General features: G+C 46.7%; 2 protein-coding genes across 5 annotated transcripts in view; one reads left to right on the plus strand and one right to left on the minus strand.

Moving 5' to 3' along the window:
• LOC146870694 (plasma membrane calcium-transporting ATPase 4-like) overlaps positions 1-22532 on the minus strand; it is a 1872989-nt gene that overhangs the window by 683573 nt on the left and 1166884 nt on the right. For all 4 annotated transcript variants that reach the window (XM_085646147.1, XM_085646144.1, XM_085646145.1 and 1 more), the window contains one exon: positions 7364-7621. In XM_085646147.1, the coding sequence (XP_085502273.1) occupies positions 7364-7621 (258 nt within the window). The remainder of the gene's footprint in view (positions 1-7363; positions 7622-22532) is intronic.
• LOC146870697 (uncharacterized) overlaps positions 9117-22532 on the plus strand; it is a 250107-nt gene continuing 236691 nt past the window's right edge. Inside the window, exon 1 of the mRNA XM_085646149.1 lies at positions 9117-9752. The gene's annotated coding sequence lies outside the window, so the exon portion shown is untranslated. The remainder of the gene's footprint in view (positions 9753-22532) is intronic.

The following is a 22532-nucleotide window of genomic DNA, read 5'->3' on the forward strand; positions in this document are numbered from 1 at the left end:
GGAAAGGATACATAAGAACATAAGTTACTTACCTATAAACTGTGGTTCTCCAGTATTGGTGTCTTTCATAGATTCACATGTTTGAATCATTCCCCGTTGTGGAAGTGGGAGTCCCACGGTACATAAAACAGCAATATATATATATATATATATATATACATAGTATATCAGTAGCATAGCTAAAAAACTACTATAGGAAGTAATGTAACATAGCAATCCATAGGAAAAAAGTTGTCACTTTAATAGCTCGTCCAAGTCATTAGATATAGTCCAAACTCCAGCCAATCAGGCATCAGCACCACCTAGAACCTTCTCCCCAGAGGCTCAGAACCTCAGATTTTCTAGCACAAGAGTGACAAAGTAAATTAACGAGGGGAGCCTCTGAGGGGAGGTGGGAGGGTCGCATGTGCATCTATGAAAGACACCAATACTGGAGAACCACAGTTTACAGGTAAGTAACTTATGTTCTTCTCCAGTATTGGGATGTCTTTCATAGAGTCACATGCTTGAATCAGAGTAGATAGCAGTAATTCCAAAACTGTGCATATTCAGTTATATATATACATATATATCATTGCAAGATAATATAAATATAATTATCAAAAACATACATCATAATGGACATTCTGTGCAGGAGGAGGGAAGAAACAGAGGCTCACCTTATTTAAAAAGGTTACGTAGCACTGCTTGCCCCATGGCTGTGTCAGCATTGTCTACAGCTTCCAGACAGTAATGCTTGGTAAAGGTGTGACTGCTGGACCATGTTGCAGCTCTACTGATTTGGTGAAGAGGCACACAGGCAAAAAGTGCAGCCGAAGAGGAGACTGCACTGGTAGAGTGTACCTTGACCGTAGCTTAAAGCGTCTTTCCCACTTGTTGGTGACAAAAGGAAATTGTACTAGATATCCATCTAGCGAGAGTCTGTTTGGTTACTGGATGTCCTTTACGCATCATGCCATAAGCAACAAATAGCTGATGAGTTTTTCGAACAGGTGCTGTCTTTTGGAAATACAATTTTAAACACCTTTTGACATCTAAAGAGTGTAGAGCCTTTTCGGCTGGCGACTGAGGATTAGGGGAAAAAGTCTTTAAGATGACAGGCTCATTTAAGTGGCAATTAGAAGGCCCCTTTGGGATAAATGCCGGGTTAGTGCGGAGCACCACTGAGTCTTTGGTGAATTGCAGAAAAGGCGGTTTAATAGTAAAAGCCTGTATGTCGCTGACTCATCGAGCTGACGTAAGAGCCAAAAGCAATGAAGTCTTCCAAGAGATAAATTTAAGCTCAGCCCTATGAATGGGTTCAAATGGGGACTTCATGAGTTAAGCAAACACAACGTTTAAATGCCAAGATGGAGGAGGGCGTCGTATTGGCGGGAACATCCGGAATAAACCCTTGAAGAATTGTTGTATTATTCTAGAAGAATAAAGAGAATTGGAACCATCTTGTCGAAACCTGGAAATTGCAGCAAGGAAAACTTTGAGGGTAGCATGAGATAACCCAGATTTTGCTAATTGCAAGAAAAAAGGCAAAAGTTGCTCTGGCGGAGAATAAACCGGGTGAACATTTGAAGCTTCACACCAAAGGCAAAACCGTTTCCACTTAAGTTTGTAGGTCTTGATAGTGGAAGGAACCCTGGCATTAGCAAGGACCTCCCTGCAGTCCGAAGGAATCACTAAGTTGGCAAACTCATAGTGTTCAGGCACCTGGCAGCCAATTTCAGAGATGCCGGATCGGGATGGCAGACCTGTCCCTGGTCCGTTGTGAGAAGATCCGGAATTGGACGAAGTACTATCGGATCACCCTCCGACAAAAAGAGTAGCTATGAAAAACAAATCTGGTGAGGCCAGCTGGGGGCTATGAGAAGAATGCGACATGGCTCCCTCCGCATCTTCCGAAGCACCTTTGGGACTAGAGGAATCGGCGGAAAAGCGTAAGCATACATTTTTGACCAATTCATCAAAAAAGCATTCCCACACGACCCTGGTTGGGGAAGCCAGCTTGCGTAAAATTGGCATTCGTGGTGCTGACTGGTCGCAAATAGGTCCAGATTGGGCTATCCACACCACTGAAAGATGCTGTCCAGCGTTGGCTGATGAAGTTCCCACTCGTGGTTGGGCGAGATTGACTTGCTCAGGGAGTCCGCCAGAGCGTTGGACACTCCCGGAACATGAACTGCTGATAAAGTTATTTGATGTCGAATCGCCCAGTTCCAGATCTGTGCTTGTAGGGAGAGCAAAGTGGACCTTGTGCCCCCTTGTTTGTTCACATAATGCATGCTTGTAGTGTTGTCCGTCCGGATCAACACTGAAGCACCTTGAAGAAGGGTGCGAAAAGATCGTAATGCCAGGAATATCGCCAGTAACTCCAGAAGGTTTATGTGCCAAGTTCGTTGCAGAGCATTCTATTTGCCCTTGACTGTGAGGCCTTGAAGATGTGCCCCTCATCCCTCGAGGGAAGCATCTGTTGTAAGGATGAGATTTGGATCGTCTGCTACAAAGGAGCGGCCTGCTGACAAGTTTGTTTTGTGAGTCCACCATAGCAACGCTTTGTGCATCCGAGAAGTGATGACGATCACATCGTCGAAAGACCCCGAGGCCTGATGCCATTGTTTGTCGATTTCCTCTTGTAATGGTCTCATTTTGAGATGGCAGTTGGGAATTAAGGGAATGCAGGAAGATAGCATTCCCTAAAGCGACTTGAACTGTCGAACAGAAACGGACTTTCTTGCCCGTAGAAGGGATGCCAGCTTGGAAATTCGTTGTTGTCTTTCGTTTGAGACATACACCTTTGCTGTCTGAGTATTTATCATGGTTCCCAAGAAGGTCCGAACCTGAGAAGGGGGGGGGGGGGGGGGGGGGAGTGTGACTTCTCCAGTTTTATGGACAGGCCAAGTGACTGAAATAGAGACCGGCATATTTGAGTGTGTCTCATTGCCACTGCAAATGACTGCACCTTGATAAGACAGTCGTCTAGGTAGGGAAAAATTTGGATGCCCGCTTGACGAAGATGTGCTGCCACCGGTGCCAAAACCTTGGTTAACACTCGGGGTGCAGAGCGGAGGCCGAAGGGGAGGACTTTGAATTGGAAGTCTCTGCCAGCCACTCTGAAGCGCAGGAATTTTCTGTGTCTGGGTAGGATGGGGACATGAAAATAGGCATCTTGAAGATCCAGTGTTGTCATGTAATCTCCTTGAGACAGAAACTGAAGCACTTCTTGGAGAGACAACATTCGAAATGATTGTTTTTGGAGAACTTTGTTGAGGGAACGAAGGTCCAGGATGAGGCGCCAATCCCCTGATTTTTTCTTGCTGAGGAAGAATCTCGAATAGAAACCTGCACCCCTTTGTAATTTTGGAACCACATCGATCGCTCCTTTTTGTAACATGACTTTAATTTGGCATAAGAGTTCCTTCAGATGTGCAGGAGGACCACCTCTGGGAGGATAATTTGGGGGAAATTTGACAAATTCCAGGGTGTGTCCTCCCATCGATCTGTAGTGATGGCAGACCAGTTTGAGAAGAAATGGGAGATTCGTCCTCCAACTTTGGCTGGGTTGTTGGGCAGAGTGGTAGGCAGGTGGCGGCTGTCACTGCTTTTTTGAAGCATCTCTGCCTCTGTAGGAAGATTTTCCTCTGTACTGCTTATAGGAGGCAGCTGGAGGTTGACTATATGTTTGCTTTTGCTGTGAGGAAGAGTAACGTTGTTGTCCCTGATGCTGTCTGTTCTGATTGTAACCTCCTCGAAAGGAATAGGAGGAACCACGACCCCTCGCTGCTTTTTAAATTGTAAAGTGCCCAGAGCACATGCGAGTCAGTATCTTTTTTAATTGTTTGGAGGGCATCATCTATGTGCTGTCCAAAAAGTGATTCTCAGTCAAAAGGCATATCGATAATTTTTGTTTGCACTTCTTGGCGAAAAGAGGTAGCCCTTAACCAACCCTGCCTTGGGAGAACTGCTGCACCTGCCAATTGACGAAACCCTGTGGAAGAGACATCCACTGCGCAATCAATAATCTTGGCAGAGATCTTCTCCCCCTCCTGAAGAATCTTTAAAGCTTCGGTCTTTGAATCTTCAGGCAACAGATCGTTAAAAGGAGAAATGTCTGACCACATTTGCCTATCATAGCGGCCTAGAATGGAGAGGTAATTAGCCACACGGACCGTAGCTGCTGCCATGGTTGAAAACTTTTAGGCAATAGCATCAAGGTGTCTGCCTTCCCGGTCAGGAGGAGCCTACAATGGAGAAGAAGGATTCCTGGCACAACGCTGAGCCGCCTGCGAAATAACCGAATCCGACTTCGGTTGACCAATTAAACAGGCTGGCGAATTGTCTGGTGCCTTGTACTTTTTATCCAAGCGCGGCAGGACGGCAGGAATGGAGGCAGGGGTTTTCATGACCTTCAGACCCTCCTGCCAGATGAAATCTATTATAGGAATTGCCCGCACCTGTTTTTGTGGTTGACTCTTGAAATCATATAAAAAAACAATCCTCATCCTTTGAAACCATTAGGAGATGGAATCTTTTGGATGCTCTGTCCATGAGGGCATGATATCCACATATATCCACAGGCGGAGATTACACAGGAGTAGGAGAGGCAGGCGGCGGTGTCTGAATTTGGTACTTGTCCCATTCAGTAAGTAGGGATCTATCGTCTAACTCCCCTTTCCTCATCAGTTGAATGAGTGTCCTCTATAATATGAGCAGTAGATGCCACCGGAGAAGCAGGAGGGGGCAGAGCAATGACTGAAGAAGGTGGAGGAACAGGTGTTTGAGGTGCCGAAGAAGCTAGCTCTGAAGGAGGAAAACGGCGGTAATAGTCATCCAGCATGTGCTGCAAATTTGAAATGAGTAATAAAGGCATCTGTGCAGTCGGTTTTTCAGACTGCGATTGGAAATGCGGCTTTGACTAATAGTCATAGTCTTGTTCTTCATCTATGTCCTGGCACTTAATGAGGAGCTCTGATGGACTACGAGCTGCTCTAAACCTATCATTCGCCTCTGAATCCTCCTCGTCCGCCCCATAATCCAACAGCTGCACTGGAAGATTTGGAGAGGCTTGTATAGGCAATAAAAGGTCCATTGAAGATTGTCTACGTTGAAGCAACAAGCTTTTCCTGGATTCAGATGACGGCAAAAGAGCTGCTGAAGGCTTCAAAGGCACTAGAGGCATCAAACCTGGAGGTGAAACCAGGGATTCTGTCGACTAAGCTGCCGCCGTCGACGAAAAACATACTTGACTCTCCATCTGTAAAGTCTTCACTGTCGTCGACGAAGCAACCGTTGACGGATCAACTGTCGACGGAGCAACCGTCGACGAAGCGACCGTTGACAAAGCAGGCGTAGACAAGAGAACCGTCGATGGGACAGGCGTTGACGAGGAGTGCGTCGACGGAACCACTAGATCCTTGGAAGTTCCCGTCGACGAAGAAGCGTCCGTCGACGAAAGAGTCCTCTTAATCTTCGTCAATGAAGAGAAAGCAGCTGACTTAGGCTTCACCGTCACTAAAACCAGCATCGACGGAGAAGACGTTGACGACATCAACATAGCAGGCTTAGGCGAAGAGAAAGTAGTCAACTCTGCCTCACTAGCCCTTTTCTTAGAGGCAACTGGGTCATCCTTCATTTTAGGCTTCTGTAGCCACAGAAGTAGTCGACCTTCTCTGTCCCTTAAGGTCTTTTGAGGAAAAGTCCTGCATATTTTACAGTCTCTCACCTGATGGTCAGGATGTAGGCAGTAAATGCATTTTCTGTGAGGATCCTCGGAAAGAAGACGCATTTTTCCACAAGACTCACAGTGTCTGAAAAGTGATCTCTTAATAGTAGACATTGCTGAGAAGCTGTAAGTAGAATTCTTGAAAAGAAGAGTTGAAGTAATGAGCAGAGCTCAGGGAGACTTCCTTCACACGACGTGCGGTAGAAAATCTAAAGTTCTGAGCCTCTGGGGAGAAGGTTCTAGGTGGTGCTGACGCCTGATTTGCTGGACTAATTCTAATGACTTGGATGAGCTATTAAAGTGACAACCTTTTTTCCTATTGATTGCCATGTCACATTACTTCCTATAGTATTTTTTAGCTATGCTACTGTTATACTATGTATATATGTATATATATATTGCTATTTTATGTACCGTGGGACTCCCACTTCCACGACGGGGAATGATTCAAGCATGTGAATCTATGAAAGACACCCCAATACTGGAGAATCACACATTTCGAATGGAAAAAAGTACAAATAAATATAAGGTACATGCTGCTGCCACAATATTGAATAAATGTTTTAGTGAGAACACGGATAGCAGCACAGTATCACTCTGCAGTGTATTCTCTGGATGAAAAGTTACTTGCTAGAACGCATGATTGAGTTGGAATTGAGTCTCTCTCTTTTGGATCATATTGGATTCTACGACAAATGCAAACTAGATTCTAGTTAGAATTGTGGGTGTAGTATGTGGAAAAAATCCTACATTTCCTAAACTTTTAGGAATAGAGTAACAACACAAACTTAAAAAAAAGTGTAACCACTTTAAGGAAATAAAACTGGGTGGCTGTAGTCTACTTTGTAAGTCTACTGGGACATGTTAAGGAAGCTGTGCCAGAGACAGGCTGGCCCAGCCATTAAAATGGTCACCGAAAAGGTGACCAGATAGGGAATGGAAAAGGATCCACACGATAACAGAGGAAGTCAAGGTGTTTGAGGTTTGTTCACGAAAGATTAAAGAAGGAGTGACATAGAAATAGAATAAGCATGGGAGAAGTCAAAGGGATAACTTGGGCATCTCAATTCAGACAATACAGGACAAAAAACATGAAGTGTTATAGAAGGGGAAGAAAACAGAATAAAAAAAAGAGGGTAAACAGAAGTGAGTAATGAGCTCAGATCTACGAGATACAGTAATGAGCTCAGATCTAAGAGACCCCGGTGGAAATAGGTCTGTAATAACAAAATTTTCAAAATTGGTACTGACAACCTAGGGAATGTAATCCATGATATAGAATTTGTTACAACGCTTTTGATAAACAAGGTTCTCCAAAATAGATTTGACCAATTACCACTTTCATCCAGATTACATAGAACCATGCAATCACATTCGTTGACATTGATTATTTTTGCATACGAAATGTATGCCTTATTTGGACGTTTCTTTGCTCAAAGAAAGAGCACGTCTATTCTATTTGCTTAAAAGAAATGTTACTAATCTACCTCCACAACTAGGAACCAAAATATGCCTCTTTGCCCTCTTCTGAGGGCATTCTCCACTTAGATCCCAACCACCCTCACATCAAACCTAAATGCTTTAGGTGGTGTACCTTACCTGAATTACAAAGCTGCATCCCAGTCTCAGCATCCCACACACCTTACTTACCATACTTGATTTGTGCAATATCTCCAACGACCAGTTCGGACACTGGGATTTGTATCACTTGTCCCTTGCGGATGACTGTAAACTTCTGCTCCTGCTCGATGCGGCTCTGGAGACCCCGGAACTGTTTCTCTTTGCTCCAGTCATTGAAGGCTGTGACAAGCACCACAATGATCACAGAGAAAAGGATGGCAGCCCCCTCAATCCAGCCAGCCTGTGCTTCACCCTCATCTTCCACGCCGGATGATGTCTGGCCACACGCTGTCAGAGTAAAAGAGGAAAGTCAATCAAATTGCAAAATTATGATGTGACAACAGACATCTCTTGCTTCTGCCCTCAGACCAAACTCCCCGTCCCCTATTTGGAGAGGTGTGGATTTGCAAAAGATGGACAATTAAGGCCCAAGAAATCAATGGCCAACACAGATGCACACTTTGATGGAATTCTGCACTTTGCTCATTGCACATGCTGTCTCTTTCACAGGCAAAGTTTCGTAAGTTTGCTGGTTCAAGTCTAACTAAATTTATGAAACTGAAAGTATCTCCTGTAGGTCCAATATAAACATTATGCAGATATTGTAACTATGTCCCAGCTTTTGGTACTACAGAGGATCCTCTACCCTGAAGAAGGGCCCATTAGGGTGATGAATGCTCATGTGTAATTGCAACATCTGTGTACTGCACTGGCCAAATAAAATCTATCACTACTGACACCGATGGCACAGTCTTTACATGCAAAATCAAATTATGCCAGTCACTAAAACAAGAATCTGTATTCAGGGAAAAATAAAATGACACAAAAATGTAATCTGCCGAAATTTACAAACTTGTTTGTATGATTTTGTAAAGAGATGCACACACAAATATGCATGAAATGAGTCCCAGGCCTAATACAGAGCTATGCATAATGATAGCATTAGTACCAGGGGCGGATCCTCCGTTATGGCAAAGGAGCATTGCCCCAATGCTAAAAAGCCAGCAGAGGCAAACAATTTAATATCCGTTTATTTTTCACCGAGCCAGACAGGGTGGGGCAGTCCTCAGCTCTAGGGAGAAGTAATGGGCACTGCTAAGAACGCATGTCGGTTTGGACAGCGGTCTTAGGACGGCCAAACCGACATGCACTCTTAGCCTTTCTCCAACCCAGGCTGTGTTACACAGCCAGGTGGAGAACAGTCCCAGGCTCCCTGGCGCTGTCTGAGTGCCAAACCAAGCTGCTCAGACCAATCCCAGTGCTTTTCTCATGGTGGCGAATAGCATTCCCAGCATGATAGAAGCGTCGGAATTGGCATTTGGTAGCCTGCACAGTGTGCACCAGCCCTGGACAGCCAGAGTTGAGGGTCGGGAGAGAGGAGCAAGGTGGCGGCCTCCGGAAAGGCAGGTAAATACAATTTTATACTTTTTAATTCTCTACTCCGTGCTTTTTTTTTTGTATTTCCACCTCCCACTGCCCTACGACTTCGCAATGCAAGCAGCCACCACTGATTACTTCAAGTGAGCAGCACAGATAAATCATTATGAAAAATAGAGGTTGGATGGATACATAAATTTAAAAGTATATACAAATATATTTTTTCATTTTGTCCTAAATAACCTGCACACCATCTTTCCAAATTATAATAAAAGTACTTTACAATGTCAGATTAATTGCAGATTCTTTGCACACCAACAGTTTTACAATGGCAATTACATGATTAATGTCACTAATTGATGGGGGCGTGGCCAGGAAGCCGATGGGGTGGGAGCTCCGCGCCGACCCTATCATCCCCATGAATTATCCTGGATAGGAGAGCCGCAGATCATTGCTGGAGGGCCAGGCATTGCGCCGACTGACCCGGAGAGCGGCGAGAGACGTCACTGCCGGAGATCGGATCACCGTTAGCGGCTGGGGACCGAGTGGCGAGGCGGTCCTGGGCCCGGCGCTCCACAAGATGGCGCTGGAGGCGGAGGCTCTGGCCAGTAAAGACACCGGAGGCTGAGGTCGAGGGGGCGCTGTGGACCGGGAGAGGCTGCGACCGCACCGCGGTTGAAGCGATTGCGGCAGAAAGCTCCGAGAGGGGATCGATGGTCGGCGGAAACTGCGAGGCACCGTCTGGCCGCAGCGGTTTTTAATTGGGCAGCGGACGGCGACGAGGAGTTAAGGAGACAGGCGAGCCCCTGTTGAGCAGAGTCCCGTGGGGCAACTGAAGGGGACTCCTTCTATTGAGGAACTGGTGAGCTGGCGAGGCTGAACGGTGGAATAAGGGAAGGACCACCATCTTGGAGGCACTGACTGGCAGCGTGCTCGGGATCGGATAAAGACACCACTTTACTGCTGCCTGATCTGGATGTGAATTGATGGTTCAGCTGAACTGCACCAGATTTTGGTGTTGATGGGACCTCTACGCGGCAAGGTGAGAGAGGGGGGCCGGTGTGGTTCGTCAGCACTGAGAGCCAGCCAGCCTGCCTGACGGGGGGGGGGCAGCAGAGATCGCGGCTGTGTGCAACGCTGGCGAAGGAGCACCAAGGGCTGCACTGGGAAGCGGAAAGCAGCAGGAAGCGCTTACCCATATCGGGATACTCCAGGCAGCACTGAATGGGGGACAGAGTGGGTATGGTCACCATATCGGGCGCACGCGAGGTTGAACATTGTCGCACAGGGGGTCCAATGAAGGAGTGCGTGTGGAGATGGTAGTGGTGGACCCTCCTAGACCTGGCAAAATCAGGGGGAGAACATCATTGCTGGTGTGAGTAGGCTGGGTGGGGAGCTGCGCACTCACTACCACCCCTGGAATCAAAAGGCTTGGAAGAGGCCGTGAGAGGAGTGCTATCTTCAAAAATTTTGTGGACAGGAAAGGTATAAAACACAAAACTACAAGCATCTACCACCCAGCGGGAAACGGCGCAGTTGAGAGGTTTAATAGGGTGGTGAAAGGCATTATCCAGCTCGCTAACAACAATAATAAATGCTGGAGAAAGGAATTGGGGAAAATGGTGTGGAGTTATAGGATAACACCAGGAGAGAAAACCATGGTAAGCCCTTTTGAGATTCTTAGAGGGAGGACTCCCGTATCTAAAGACAACATAGGGTGGATGAAAAACGCAAGGAAATCTGAATGGACTGTAGAAAATGTGAGAAAAAGAATACAAGAGGCAAAAGACCAGAGTAAAGGGAAGTTTGACAACAAACATAAGTGCAAGGAAACCAACCTGGAGGAAGGGGATTTTGTGAGAGTAAGGAGAAGTGGTAACATTGTGAAAGGGCAAAACAGATTCTCTGATCCATTATTAGTGGAAAAAGTATTTTGCAATTCTGCACGCCTTAGCGATGGGAAAGTATGGCATGCCTCCGCACTGTCTGTTTGTAAAAGGGTGATGAGTGACGCTAAGGACACAACTAGTCATCTACAAAGGAGGAAGGAAGAGGTCGATGGAAGATGGAACAAACTGGGTCGAATAGAGCTTGATTCTACAGATTCGGAGGAAGATGGTGTTCATGTGTCACAACAACGCGAGGGGATAATCAGAGAAGAAGTTCTGAGAGGTGAAGAAATTGAAACCATAGGAGCCAACAGAGAGCTGAGCACTAGCGAATCTGAGACCTCTTTGGGACATAGTAATGACGATGAGTCAGAGGTGGATAGGGAAGCCATTAGAGAAGGCGTAGAAGGATGTGTTCCAAGTACTGAAACTACGGGTGATCCATTGGATTCCAGTGACTGTCAAGACCCTAAAAGAGAACCAGGAACGGAAAAGGACAATTTGGAAGAGGAGACAACCACAAGTAGATGTGGGCGCTGCGTGGTCAAACCAAGCAAATACAAGGATTTTGTTTGCGAATGATTCTTCTGGTTCACTAATGTATCTGAGGTTTTTCCTACCCTCTGAGTTCTTCTCTCTTCTAGAAAGGGAGATGTGTTATGTTGATTCCTTGTTCAATGGCATGCTTTAGCTTCCTTTCCCCGCGCGCCCCTCCCTCCTGCGCGCGGCAGCTTCCAGCTGGAATGTTGACAGCTGGACGTTCCAGGTGACAGTTGGGACGGTTGTATTTACGTCATTCAGTGTTGGTGCACTTAGCCTCCGGTTGAGTCTGTCGTCCTGTAAGTAATAAACTTACTTAATACATAGGCACATTGTTGTTGAGGTGCGTGGGCTGAACGAGGAGCCGTGCATTCGCTGCCATCCCTGGAAATATAAGGCCAGGCGGGGGCTGTGGGAGGAGTGCTCCTAACGGACGAGACGCTGGTTGAAGGGGGCAGTCACCTGAGCGAGGGTTGGCCGACTCTGCTTCATTGACGTGGAGAGCGGTTCGTAGGCGAAGGAGCTGCCGCGTGGGGGTGCACCGCGGACCGGGCGAGCGTGGTAGGTTCTGTCGCACAGTTGGGAGTGGTGCAAACACAAGGAGCTAAGTATCCGCTGGCGGAGGAAGAGAGAACCTGCGACTGCTGCATGCCCGTGGGGGGGGGACTCACCAGGGGAGTGGTAGGAGTCGGATCTTGTACGTGGTGGATTGTCTTGGGGATCTGGAACAGAGGGAGGCGGAGGGCTGAATCGTCTTGGTGGTTGAGCTGGCGGTTGGGACCGTAGCAGGGCATGGGGAAGCCACGGGGGAAACAAGGGGGTACAACCCCAGACCCTGAAGACTCGCCGATGGAACCCGGGAAACAAGACACTGCGAAACAGCCACCGGGGACCCTGGTGCAGCAGCAAGTGGATCACGGACACGAGCGGCCCTGCAGCAGGACATTGCGCAGGTAGCAATGGGTCTGGGTCTCCTCCGGGCTGACCACGCAAAATTGACAGATAGGGTGAAGCAGACAGAAACGACGTTGGAAGTCATAGAACCAGCTCAAAGGAAATTGGAGTTACAGATGAGGGATGCTATTAACCGGTCACAGGCCCTGGAACGGAGAGGGATGCCCGCGTTCTCTTTTATTGTTCGAATTGGCTATTGAGCCATTAGCGGCGCATGCTAGATTGGTTCGGACTTGTCTCGGGCTGGGCCTGCGTGGGGCTGTGCAATATATCTCACTGTATGCGGATGATCTGCTCATGTTTTTAGCTAACACAGAGGAGGCCTTGGACGGAGCGACGTCGCTGCTTCGCAAATTTGGCAGGGTCTCGGGGCTTGGTGTGAATTGGGCAAAGACTTGTTCACGGTGATTCCTTCGGATACTGGTCCCGCCCATGTCAAGGGCATTAGGTCGTAGCACCGGTGTTTGCCCTATCTCGGAACTAACATTTATCACGCGTATGAGGACCTACTAGAAGGAAACATAGGTAGAGCTGTGCGAGGACTTCAGGGCAGTTTAACATTTTGGAGTACTTTGCCGCTCTCGGTGGCAGGTCGGGTGGCCCTGTTAAAGATGGTGGCGCTCCCCCGGTTGTTGTATTTTTTTTTTTTTTAGGACACTGCCGATCTGGATACCGGGTTCTACTTTTAGACAGCTCCGGTCAATGATCGGGGGGTTTCTGTGGGGGAATGGAAGACAGTGGGTGATGCTGGACACCATGATGTGCCCGGGGGTTGGCTGTGCCGGATTTTGAGTTTTATTATTTGGCAGCCCAACTACACTGGCTTACCCAAGCGTTGGGAGTTTAGGGGCCCAGATAGCCCAGAGAGACGATGGATACCGTGTCATGTGTTGTCCGTCATAGTGCTCCAGCAAAGGTTGCGACTCAGGATGCTTTCCAATGAGGAGCGGTCGCTGAGGCTGTGCTGGAATCAGAGCCAACGCAAGGCTGGAATCATTCGGCCATATGCCCCGGAGATACCACTAGGTATGTGCACAGCTCTTCCGCACGGGGGGGGGGGGGAATTGAACCGAGTTGGTTGAGTGGGAGGCACTGGGAGTACAGGTATTGGGGGATTTATATGAAGATGGTGCCCTGCTGCCCTTCCAAGCCCTGCAGGATAGGTATGGCCTCCCTCACGGAGATTATTTATTGCATTATGCTCTGGTTACTGCGGTGCAGTGTTATTGGAGAGAGGGCCTTGTGGAACCACAGACGGCCATGGCATGTCAGTACGTAGTGATGGCGGCGGGGACCTTCAAGGCGGTCACATGCCTATATAGGCGCATAGTGGGGGAAGGAATGGAGCCGCTGAGGGAACTGCAACGGAAATAGGAGGCGGACTTAGGCAAGGAGATCCCTGAGAAGACATGGGCCCAAATAGTCAGGAGAGCATGGAAAAGTACTAGGAACACTAGTTTCCAGCTGATTCACTTTTTTATATTCCACAGGGCATATCTTACTTCCGCTAAGATTAACAAGTATTTTAAAATAGCTACTGCCCAATGTCCGTGCTGTCATTTAGAGGGGGCAGAGTTTTGCCACATGATGTGGGGCTGCCCGCAACTGGGTACATACTAGGAGGAGGTAACGGACATGCTCTGTGAAATCACGGAACGATGGATTGAGCCTGACATGGGTACCTGTTTATTGCACTGGTTTCTGCACACTCCCAAACTGAAGGTAACAAGCAAGTTTTTAGGTCGAGGACGTCCGGTCTGCCGAAAGGCAGAACCGGAAGTCGGAGTTTTAATGACTTGGAGAAGAGGGGCTTGAACCCGCCCCTCTTCTCCCCTGTTCTCCATTGGCTGGCCTCTTGAATGCTGGCCAGCCATTGGAGAAGAGGTCAGTCATTCAGATTAGGCCCCGTCCTTTTCGGATCGGGGGGCGTGTTTTTTGCAAGAAGTCTCAAGGTGGAGACAACAGCAAGAATCCGAAAACGACGCTGCCTTTCTCCGAGGCATTTCTGCTCTGCCTCGGAGAAAGGCGCACTGCTAGGGCCGCTTCGGAGTGGGACCTGGGCAGAGTGGTCTAGAGAGCAGAAGGAAAGTTGGTAGTGGATACCTATTCTAAATTGAGATCCCTACCACAGCATAGCTTCTGATGGCCCTATCCACTTAATGCATCTGGTAAACGTCGTGTGTGGCATCTTGGAGAGCTTCTGAACACCACAGCCTCGCGAGCTGACTGTTCTTTCAGTTATGTCAGTCCTGCTCGGCAGGAAACTCCCTCATCGCTTTACAGAGCTTGCGGGAGAGCCCGGGGTGCAGATGTGCACTGAGCAGTGAAGAGAAACCCAACACTGAAATTGGACACGGGATGCCGGAGACACCAGTGCCGTCCCAGACACGATCCCTTCCGGGGCAGTCGCTCCCCAGTGGGTGCTGGGAGACAACCCGCCATGAGGCCCCAAACTCGAGCAAAAGTGCAACTCCGGGGACAGTACCGTGAAGTGGGACAGAGGGCATTCCCCACTGATTGCAGCGCTTAGAAACACTTCAAGGAGCAATACGTTCCCCCCCCAGAGATAAGAAAGTGGTATATTTAGAAGCATGTTACCTACTGGTTTAGAGCCTCGTTTTAGACGTTAACGCCTGCCGCAGTTATCCGTTCATTGCACGTTCACGATAAGTAAAAAGCGGGGTGTACGTCCTTGCGTAATGCTTCTAAAAAGGCTGTCAGAGCCAGAAAGAGAGACCGAACATAAAATCCTAGTCCGAAAGGAAAGCGGCTGACAAAAAACAAAAAGAGTGGTCTGTGTGTGGATAGGCCCTCAAGGAAAGCACAGCTGGCGGCCATTGGGAGAGACCTCCGGAGGCAAGCGGGGCACCCCGACGAGAAGTGGGCGGACCCCACCACACAACGCGCGGCACAGACGGGAGGGAGGGATGCACGCCAGAGGGAACTCGGCCAGGGGCTTCCCGGGACGCGGCACAGCTGAGACTATGACGCAAGTAGCACATCTGCTAAGGGGTGGACCTACATCCACCCAGTACAGTAGTGTCGCGGCTGGACACGCCACTGAGCTGCACATCTGGGGCAGGCAGGCAGGACTTCTCTCACAAGCATATAAGGGAGCCCAGTAGTAATGCACGCAGAGGGGCGTGAAGCACATCGCGGAGAGCACTAGTAATGCGCACAGCGGGGCGTCCATCACTCTCTTGTGGGAAGCACATAGGGGCGTGCACTAGTAACGCACCAGTAAGTGCTCTCTTGTGAGAAGCACATCTCAGAGGAATAAGATCAAGAATGAGTCCGGGTGGAGGGGCCGAAACACAGGTGGGGATGGGTGGAGGTACTCCTGGGGAGAACACAGCTGGAGCGGGCGGTGATCCATTCCCTACATGGGAAGGCGCCGAGGGGAGGCCTGGTGTCCCCCTAAATCACGGCCTCGTGATGAAAACCACCCAGCCGCACGGCACAGAGCGGCAGGGCCGCTTCTTGACATCCTCTTCCTCAGGGTGCGGGTAATGAGTACTGAAAGGTGTGATTGCATAGCAGCAGGCCAGGTAATCAGCCCCCTGATTTCCCTGTAATACCTTAAGATCCCTTGGAAATCGGATCCGGGGACGGGATGAAATTATGCCCAGGAGCCGCTATCCCTTTCAAGTAAGACGCCCTCACAATTAACCCGGATAAGGCCAAGCTCTGGAGATGTAGGACATGGCAGAAAGATATGCGGCCGCTGACAGGGCTGGACGGGTCGCTGGGAGGCTTTCTACTTCATCAGCAATTTTAAACGTTAGATTTGTGTGTGCCACTCAACCATTAAATTCGATCATTTATGTAGCAAAGAAAATAAAAGTAATTGTCGCTTGCAGATTTTAACTCTCAATGTCTTCAGTCTCTCACATCAACATTTGTGCACGCTCTCTCGGCTCGCAGGTCATCGTTACACAATTCAAGCTGTTTTACCGAGCGCCAGGCACGTTTTACGAAAACCACCCCCTCCCTCACGAACATTTATTTTATATTACTCTGGTTTCTCTGCCACAATGAACCGTTCTTGGACTATGGTCTCCGCTCTGGCAAACAGTACTTCGACCTCCTTAACTTCCTTTTATGTTGTGGTGCTACAACTCGGCGTCTTGCCTCATTTCCGGTTCTAGTTTTGCGTAGAAATGAATTTTGATGGCAAAATGTGGCATGGAACATTCACCACTCCAACTCGACAGATTAAGAAATATATCCCAAATTATATATAACAGTCGGTAGACTCATGCCTCTACAGTGTTCTCTTATATTTTGAAACCAGAATTGGTCAAGTTCGTATCCTTTCAAAGTTCCCTTTTCAAACAATCCTTATCAACGCCAAGTCTGGCCCTGGCACGGTAGTGCGATTTTTGTTTAGTATTAATACAATGTGACACTTGAGACAGCAGTTTCAGCAGAGAGGACAAAGAAGGAATGGGCATGGAATCCAAATACAGAAACTGAAACTTCTCTATCAAGGGGAAACATCACTGCCAATGTTCAGAGCTTGTGAAAAAGCGACCAGCGAAATCACTTGCTAGTTAATGTTCGGGGGGGTAAGCAAAAATTTCGGGGGGGGGGGGCTGAATCTTTAAACAGTAGGCAGAGTGGCGCTGATTTCGGGGGTGGGCTGAATCTAGGCAGAGTGGAGCTGCGGGGGTTCTTAGAAGGGGTGAAGCAACAGCGAGGCCTCATTAACATGCAAATGGTCTTTTTAAAGACCTGTGAAGTGCTCAGGCGCAGCTTTGTGTCTGCCCGGAAAGCGGTCTCATCCCGGGCTGCCACACACGACGGGGGGGGGGGGGACTGAAGCCCTTTGAGTTCAATGGGTGTTGCGCGCCTGATCACAGGTAAATGCGGGAGAGAACGGGGTTGTTGAGCAGGGCCGGGCTGGCTTGCCCGGGCATCGGGCGTTTCCTGTAGCAAAAGTGCTTCACAGTTAACCTCCCCCATGACCCTCCAGCTGGTCCGACATAATTGCCAGGCCTACTTTGGGGTTCCAGTTCGGACCTGTTGTTGAGTATCCTACCCAGGGCTTTAAGTGGGATTAAAAAAATGGGTGGGGGTGGGGGGCGGTGTTGCGCGGGGTCTATACGACTTGTATTTTGCTGTCTCTTTTGTCATTGCATCCAGGCATAATGATACAACAAGTAACATGATACCTACAACAAGTTAGGACTATTGGCTTTGTCAATCGTTGTTAGTTGCATAAGATAAATTAGCAGTAACTGTGGCTTGTATATAATATTGAAAAAGCATCCACTTGAAGCCCTAGTGACACCACGACAATGTTACTGCTCCTGAGTTTCAAAAAGACAACAATATAATCATGCAGTGGCTGAACTCGACAGATTAAGAAATATATCCCAAATTATATATAACAGTCGGTAGACGCATGCCTCTACAGTGTTCTCTTATATTTTGAAACCAGAATTGGTCAAGTTCGTATCCTTTCAAAGTTCCCTTTTCAAACAATCATTAACGCCAAGTCTGGCCCTGGCACGGTAGTGCGATTTTTGTTTACTATTAATAAAATTTGACACTTCAGACAGCAGTTTCAGCAGAGAGTACAAAGATGGAATGGGCATGGAATCCAAATACTAATCATGCATATTAGTCTGGGCCACTGGCATTTTGCGATGCTGCAGCGTTTTCCTCATAAATAGGGATTTGCCAAACTTCCCAAATAATGCTTGCATAAAAAAATCTCGCTTTTGAGAGTGATTAAGCTATTGACATTGTAAATAACAATGCCGTTTCTTTAAATGTTTTAAAAACATAAACAAAAATAATGTCATGAGCAATGCCAATAGCTCTAACTTTAACAATGCCGAGACCGTTGCATTGTAAATGCTTGTTTAGATCTGGGTTTGCTGTTGGCTAAAAGGGATAGAACAGCGCACTGGAAGTCAAGGGAAGGGCCTAGAGTTACGAGGTGGAAGGCAGAACTAGTTAAATGGGCGTCGAGCGAAAGCACAGCTAAACTTAAGCAAGCCAAACTGACTAATAGCGATAAGGTACTGGAATCCGCAGGGGCATGGGAGGCCTTAGTCATAGCGCTGCAAGCATCAGAGGTAGATTCAGATACAGACTCGGTCCTAGACACACAGACGGGGAAATCTTGAAAAAAGAGGGTGGTAGGGGCTCCCCTGGGACAGACATGCTGTGCAGCCATTGCAATGGAGAGATTTTAAGTGACGATGTATTGTGATATTACCACGCAAAGTACTGCTGAGGGAAAGGTTGTTCCATATTGTACCGACAATAGGAGGTTGGAGACACCGGTGGAGGAGGGTGGGGTGGGAGGAGGGTGCGAGGGTGGTCAGTTTCTTATAAGTTATATTATCAAGTTTCGTGGAATGGGCACGCCTCAAAGAACAGAGCGGTATGGGCTCCTGTCCGACTGCTGCACGTAGCTAGGGGGAAGGACTAGTAGGGGCTAGTTGACTGATCATTAGCATATGACTCCATGAATAGGACGATAGAGGGCGGTGAATCTCCTGCCTAGAGGGGTTGTTGATGTGAGGGGTATCATATATGAGTAATACAGAATTGTTTGTTGTTGAGCAAGAAAAACCAAAAAAAAAAAAAAAAAAAAATTAATGTCCCCAATTGTTTAAGGTTGCACAATTCATCAAATCAAAACTATCATTATCAACTTAATTATTATTGATTGGATTCGAAAAATATGTAGGCCAACCTAAACGTTCATTTTAAATGCAACTCAAATTGTGTAGGAAAGGGAGTAGAGAGTAGCATCTTGTCTCTGCGAAAACAAAAAACTCGGAAAGACCTGTAAGGGGCCTGAAGTTCACTGCCTCCACTGCACTAGGTGACAACCACCAAGAAGTTTATCTTCTTGGTAGGGACCTCGGTTACCTCACACTGGTTGCTGATCATAGCAGCAATTACAAGGGCATTACATTTACAATAAGTATAAATACATGGTGAAGGCAAATAAACGAGGTATGCGGAAGACATCAGTATATACTGACAATGTTGTTTTGAGGTAGATACAGTTTAAATGTTTAAATGTATACAATACTTTACATGGTTAGCAGGGCGGCGACTGACAAACTACATGTGGATTGAATAAAAATACATATTAACAGTATAAATATGAAATTTACGATGGACAGAAGTATGGGTGGACGATATTATAGGTAGATGGGGGGCATAAATATAGGGAGGCATTTGAGGTAGATAAAGTGTGTGTGTGTGTGTGTGTGTGTGTGTGTGTGTGTATATATATATATATATATATATATATATATATGTTATCTACTCCACATGTAACTCGTGCACTTGCTGCTGTGCTAACTCTGCAAAGACCTTATATATTCCTTTGGGTGGGACAAAGAGGAGTTCGGTTTTGCGGGGGTTGAGTTTAAGATGGTTGCTGGTTAGCCAGAATTAGACCTTTGAGAGAGTGCGATTTTAAAGCTGAATGTCTTTGACTGTCGAGATTTTCATATAGAGTTGGGTGTCATCTGCATAGAAATTATATGCATTTCTTGTTGGCTTGTTTCAGGATTATTGCAAGGGGTTCTTTATAGAGGCTGATTAGGGCCAGAGACAGGATAGACCTTTGGGGGACTCCATGTGGGACTGGCATTGTTTTTGAGGTTGAGTTGTTTAGTTGGATTAACGGGAAGGAAGCGACCCACTAAACGACCGTTCCATTGATGCCTGCACGCTGTGAGAGGGTGTTTAGTAAGGTGTCATGGTTGACAGTATCAAAGGCGGCAAAGAGGTCCCGGAGGACTAGGAGGCAGTCCTGGCCATCATACAGAGATCTATGTAGGTCATCTATGGTGTTCAGTAGTGCAGTCTCTGTATTGCAGCCTTTCCTGTACCCAGATTGAAAGGTGTCGAGGAAGTTGTATTTTTCAATGTGGTTGTGAAAACACACATTTTTCTATGGTTTTGGTTAGTTATAGGTCTGTAGTTGTTAAGGTCCCTTTGGTCTGAGTCTGTTTTTTTTTTTTAATGATGGGGATGGCTTGACGAAGTTTGAGGGGGTCAGTATGGAGTCGCTCGATAGGGAGAAGTTCATGATTTTGGTCCATATTGGAGCAACAATGTGACTGAGATTTTTTACAAGTGCTGCAGGGAGGGAGTCTGAGACATGCAATGTTGGCTTCATGCTTGTGAGTAATTTGAGGACTACTTCTTCATGGATCTAGTTGAATTTGGTCCAATTGTATTATTTTTCAGTTGCACTGGGTTCAGGTTGGAGATTCCACACTACTGATATCAGAAGAGAACAAAAAGATTAGCCTGTTTAAAGAACAAGAAAAGAAGATGCGCCGTTACAGCGACCGCTGCAGACTATGGAACTGGCGAACCAGGTTTGAGTCTAGGCTTCGGCTCAACATCCCTCAATCACTCAATCTCCCCTTGCCCAAAAACATAAATGTGACCTTGAGTAATGTAACTGGTGCTTATGTAAAGCACCCCAACACCTCGAGGTTGAGTTTGCGCTATATAACTGCAAAACCAAAAAATATACTCGGCTGAGGCGCTTGTATGCGTTCTTGTGGCAAAAGCAAGCAAATTATACCTAAGTGCTTGCTTAAACCAGATCTGTCTTTCCACCAATGGTAGAAAGCAAGAGCAGCTGCAGCTAACGGATACAAAAGTACTGTTCTACAGAAGCTAGGGAGAACTCAATGATATGCAAAAGGGCGTGGAGCACCAGTGTCAGGGTGAGAGCAGCAGGATCCAAAGCAGGGCAGAATCTCATATTTCTGCCGTCACCTATCACCGTTTCACATTCATCAGCTTTCATTTCTGCTCCTCTTTTGTTCCCATGTATCCTTTGTTTATCATCTACTTTTAAAGATAACCCCCCCTTCCTATTCTCTTTTCTCTACACTCCATTTCCTGTCTCGAACATTACCCTAACAATGCACCAAGTCTCCTCTTCCCTTCAACATAGCTCTGAAGTCAGGGAACAAGTCCTGAAAACAGTAGAGGGTGGGGTGAATGGGGGCTAACCAAATTATGCAGTATGCAAGTGACATCACGGCACGTGACATCGAATGTGGTATCACAGAAAGTGGCATCACGACCTAGGACCTCACAATAAGGGACATTCGATCTTAAGACCTCACACAAATGTTTAGCAGGCATATCTTTTTTTTTTTTTTTTTACATTTCCAACACATCACAAATCAATTAATTCATCTTTTAACAGCAATCCCCCCTCCCCCCACCCCGGGTCCAGAAAGAGAAAAACATTAAATAAAGAGGGCACATAATGTTTACACACTTGAAACATAATCATACAGTGTGAATACGAGATTAGTTATCTTATCTAAAAGAGAAGTGTGGAGAGTTAAAGGGGGAAAACAAGGGGGGAAACAGAGGGCAGAGGGGAGAGAGAAAATAGGAGTGAAAAAGTCAAAGGAGAAGAACAATCCTTATACAAATTAAATATTCTGGTTGTTGAACCATCTGGTCAGAGGGCCCCATACCATCAGGCCTTTTTTTTTCTTGCCCTTCTTCCCTTCTTAGCATAGATTGCTCTCTCAAGCCGATAAGTAGCAAACAATCTAGCTTGCCATTGGCCTAACATAATAGTAGCTGGCACAAGCTGAATATCTAACAACTCTACTTAGAAACAAAATTACGTCGTTCAGTAGCATCTCCAATTTTGGGCATATAGCAAACATGTGAACAGAATCTACACTATATTCTGAGCAACGAGGGCAGGTAGTTCAGGGGCCGGTTGTCCATTTGGCAACTCTACTAGTGGTTATATACATAAAATATCCTGTCTTATAGAATTGCGCTTGCAATTTGGGAGATAACAAATATGTTGGTGCTAGGCCCAAGACGGTACAAAAGGCATTAGGTGGAGTAATTAATTTCATCTGCCATTTAGCATCTATTTTGCTTAAATCGTCTGGTCGTAATTTGTTCATTATACAGTAAACATCTCCTATCCTTGGTAGATGAGAGCCGAGCAATTTATCTATAAGGCCAATTGCTACAAGCCCCGAAGATCCTCCAGTTTTATTGACTAAATAATTCATGATGGCATTATACTGAAATATCTGGTTGTTATTCAGATTATAACTAATTTTCAAGTCTTCAAATGACCGAATACGACCAGAGCCATAGAAGTCTCCTAATTTACAAATGCCAGCCAGATGCCATTGTCGTAAATATATATTTTTAAATATAAGTGGCAGATTATCATTGTTTCTAATCGGAGTATAGAAATTAAGCTTGGCAATTCCGAATGTTTTACGAATATTACTAAAGACCTGGTAAGCATTGATCATAGTCTTAAATCTAACTCGCTTATAGTAACTGAATTCCAAATGTCGCCACAGACACCCCCTTACGTTATCCCCTATAAGTAAGAAATAAGGAGAGGGCAGGTCTGACGGGCTTAAAGTGTGATTCTCATACATCAA

This window comes from Triturus cristatus, chromosome 1_1 (genome assembly GCF_964204655.1).
Source record: "Triturus cristatus chromosome 1_1, aTriCri1.1, whole genome shotgun sequence".
NCBI lineage: Eukaryota > Metazoa > Chordata > Amphibia > Caudata > Salamandridae > Triturus > Triturus cristatus.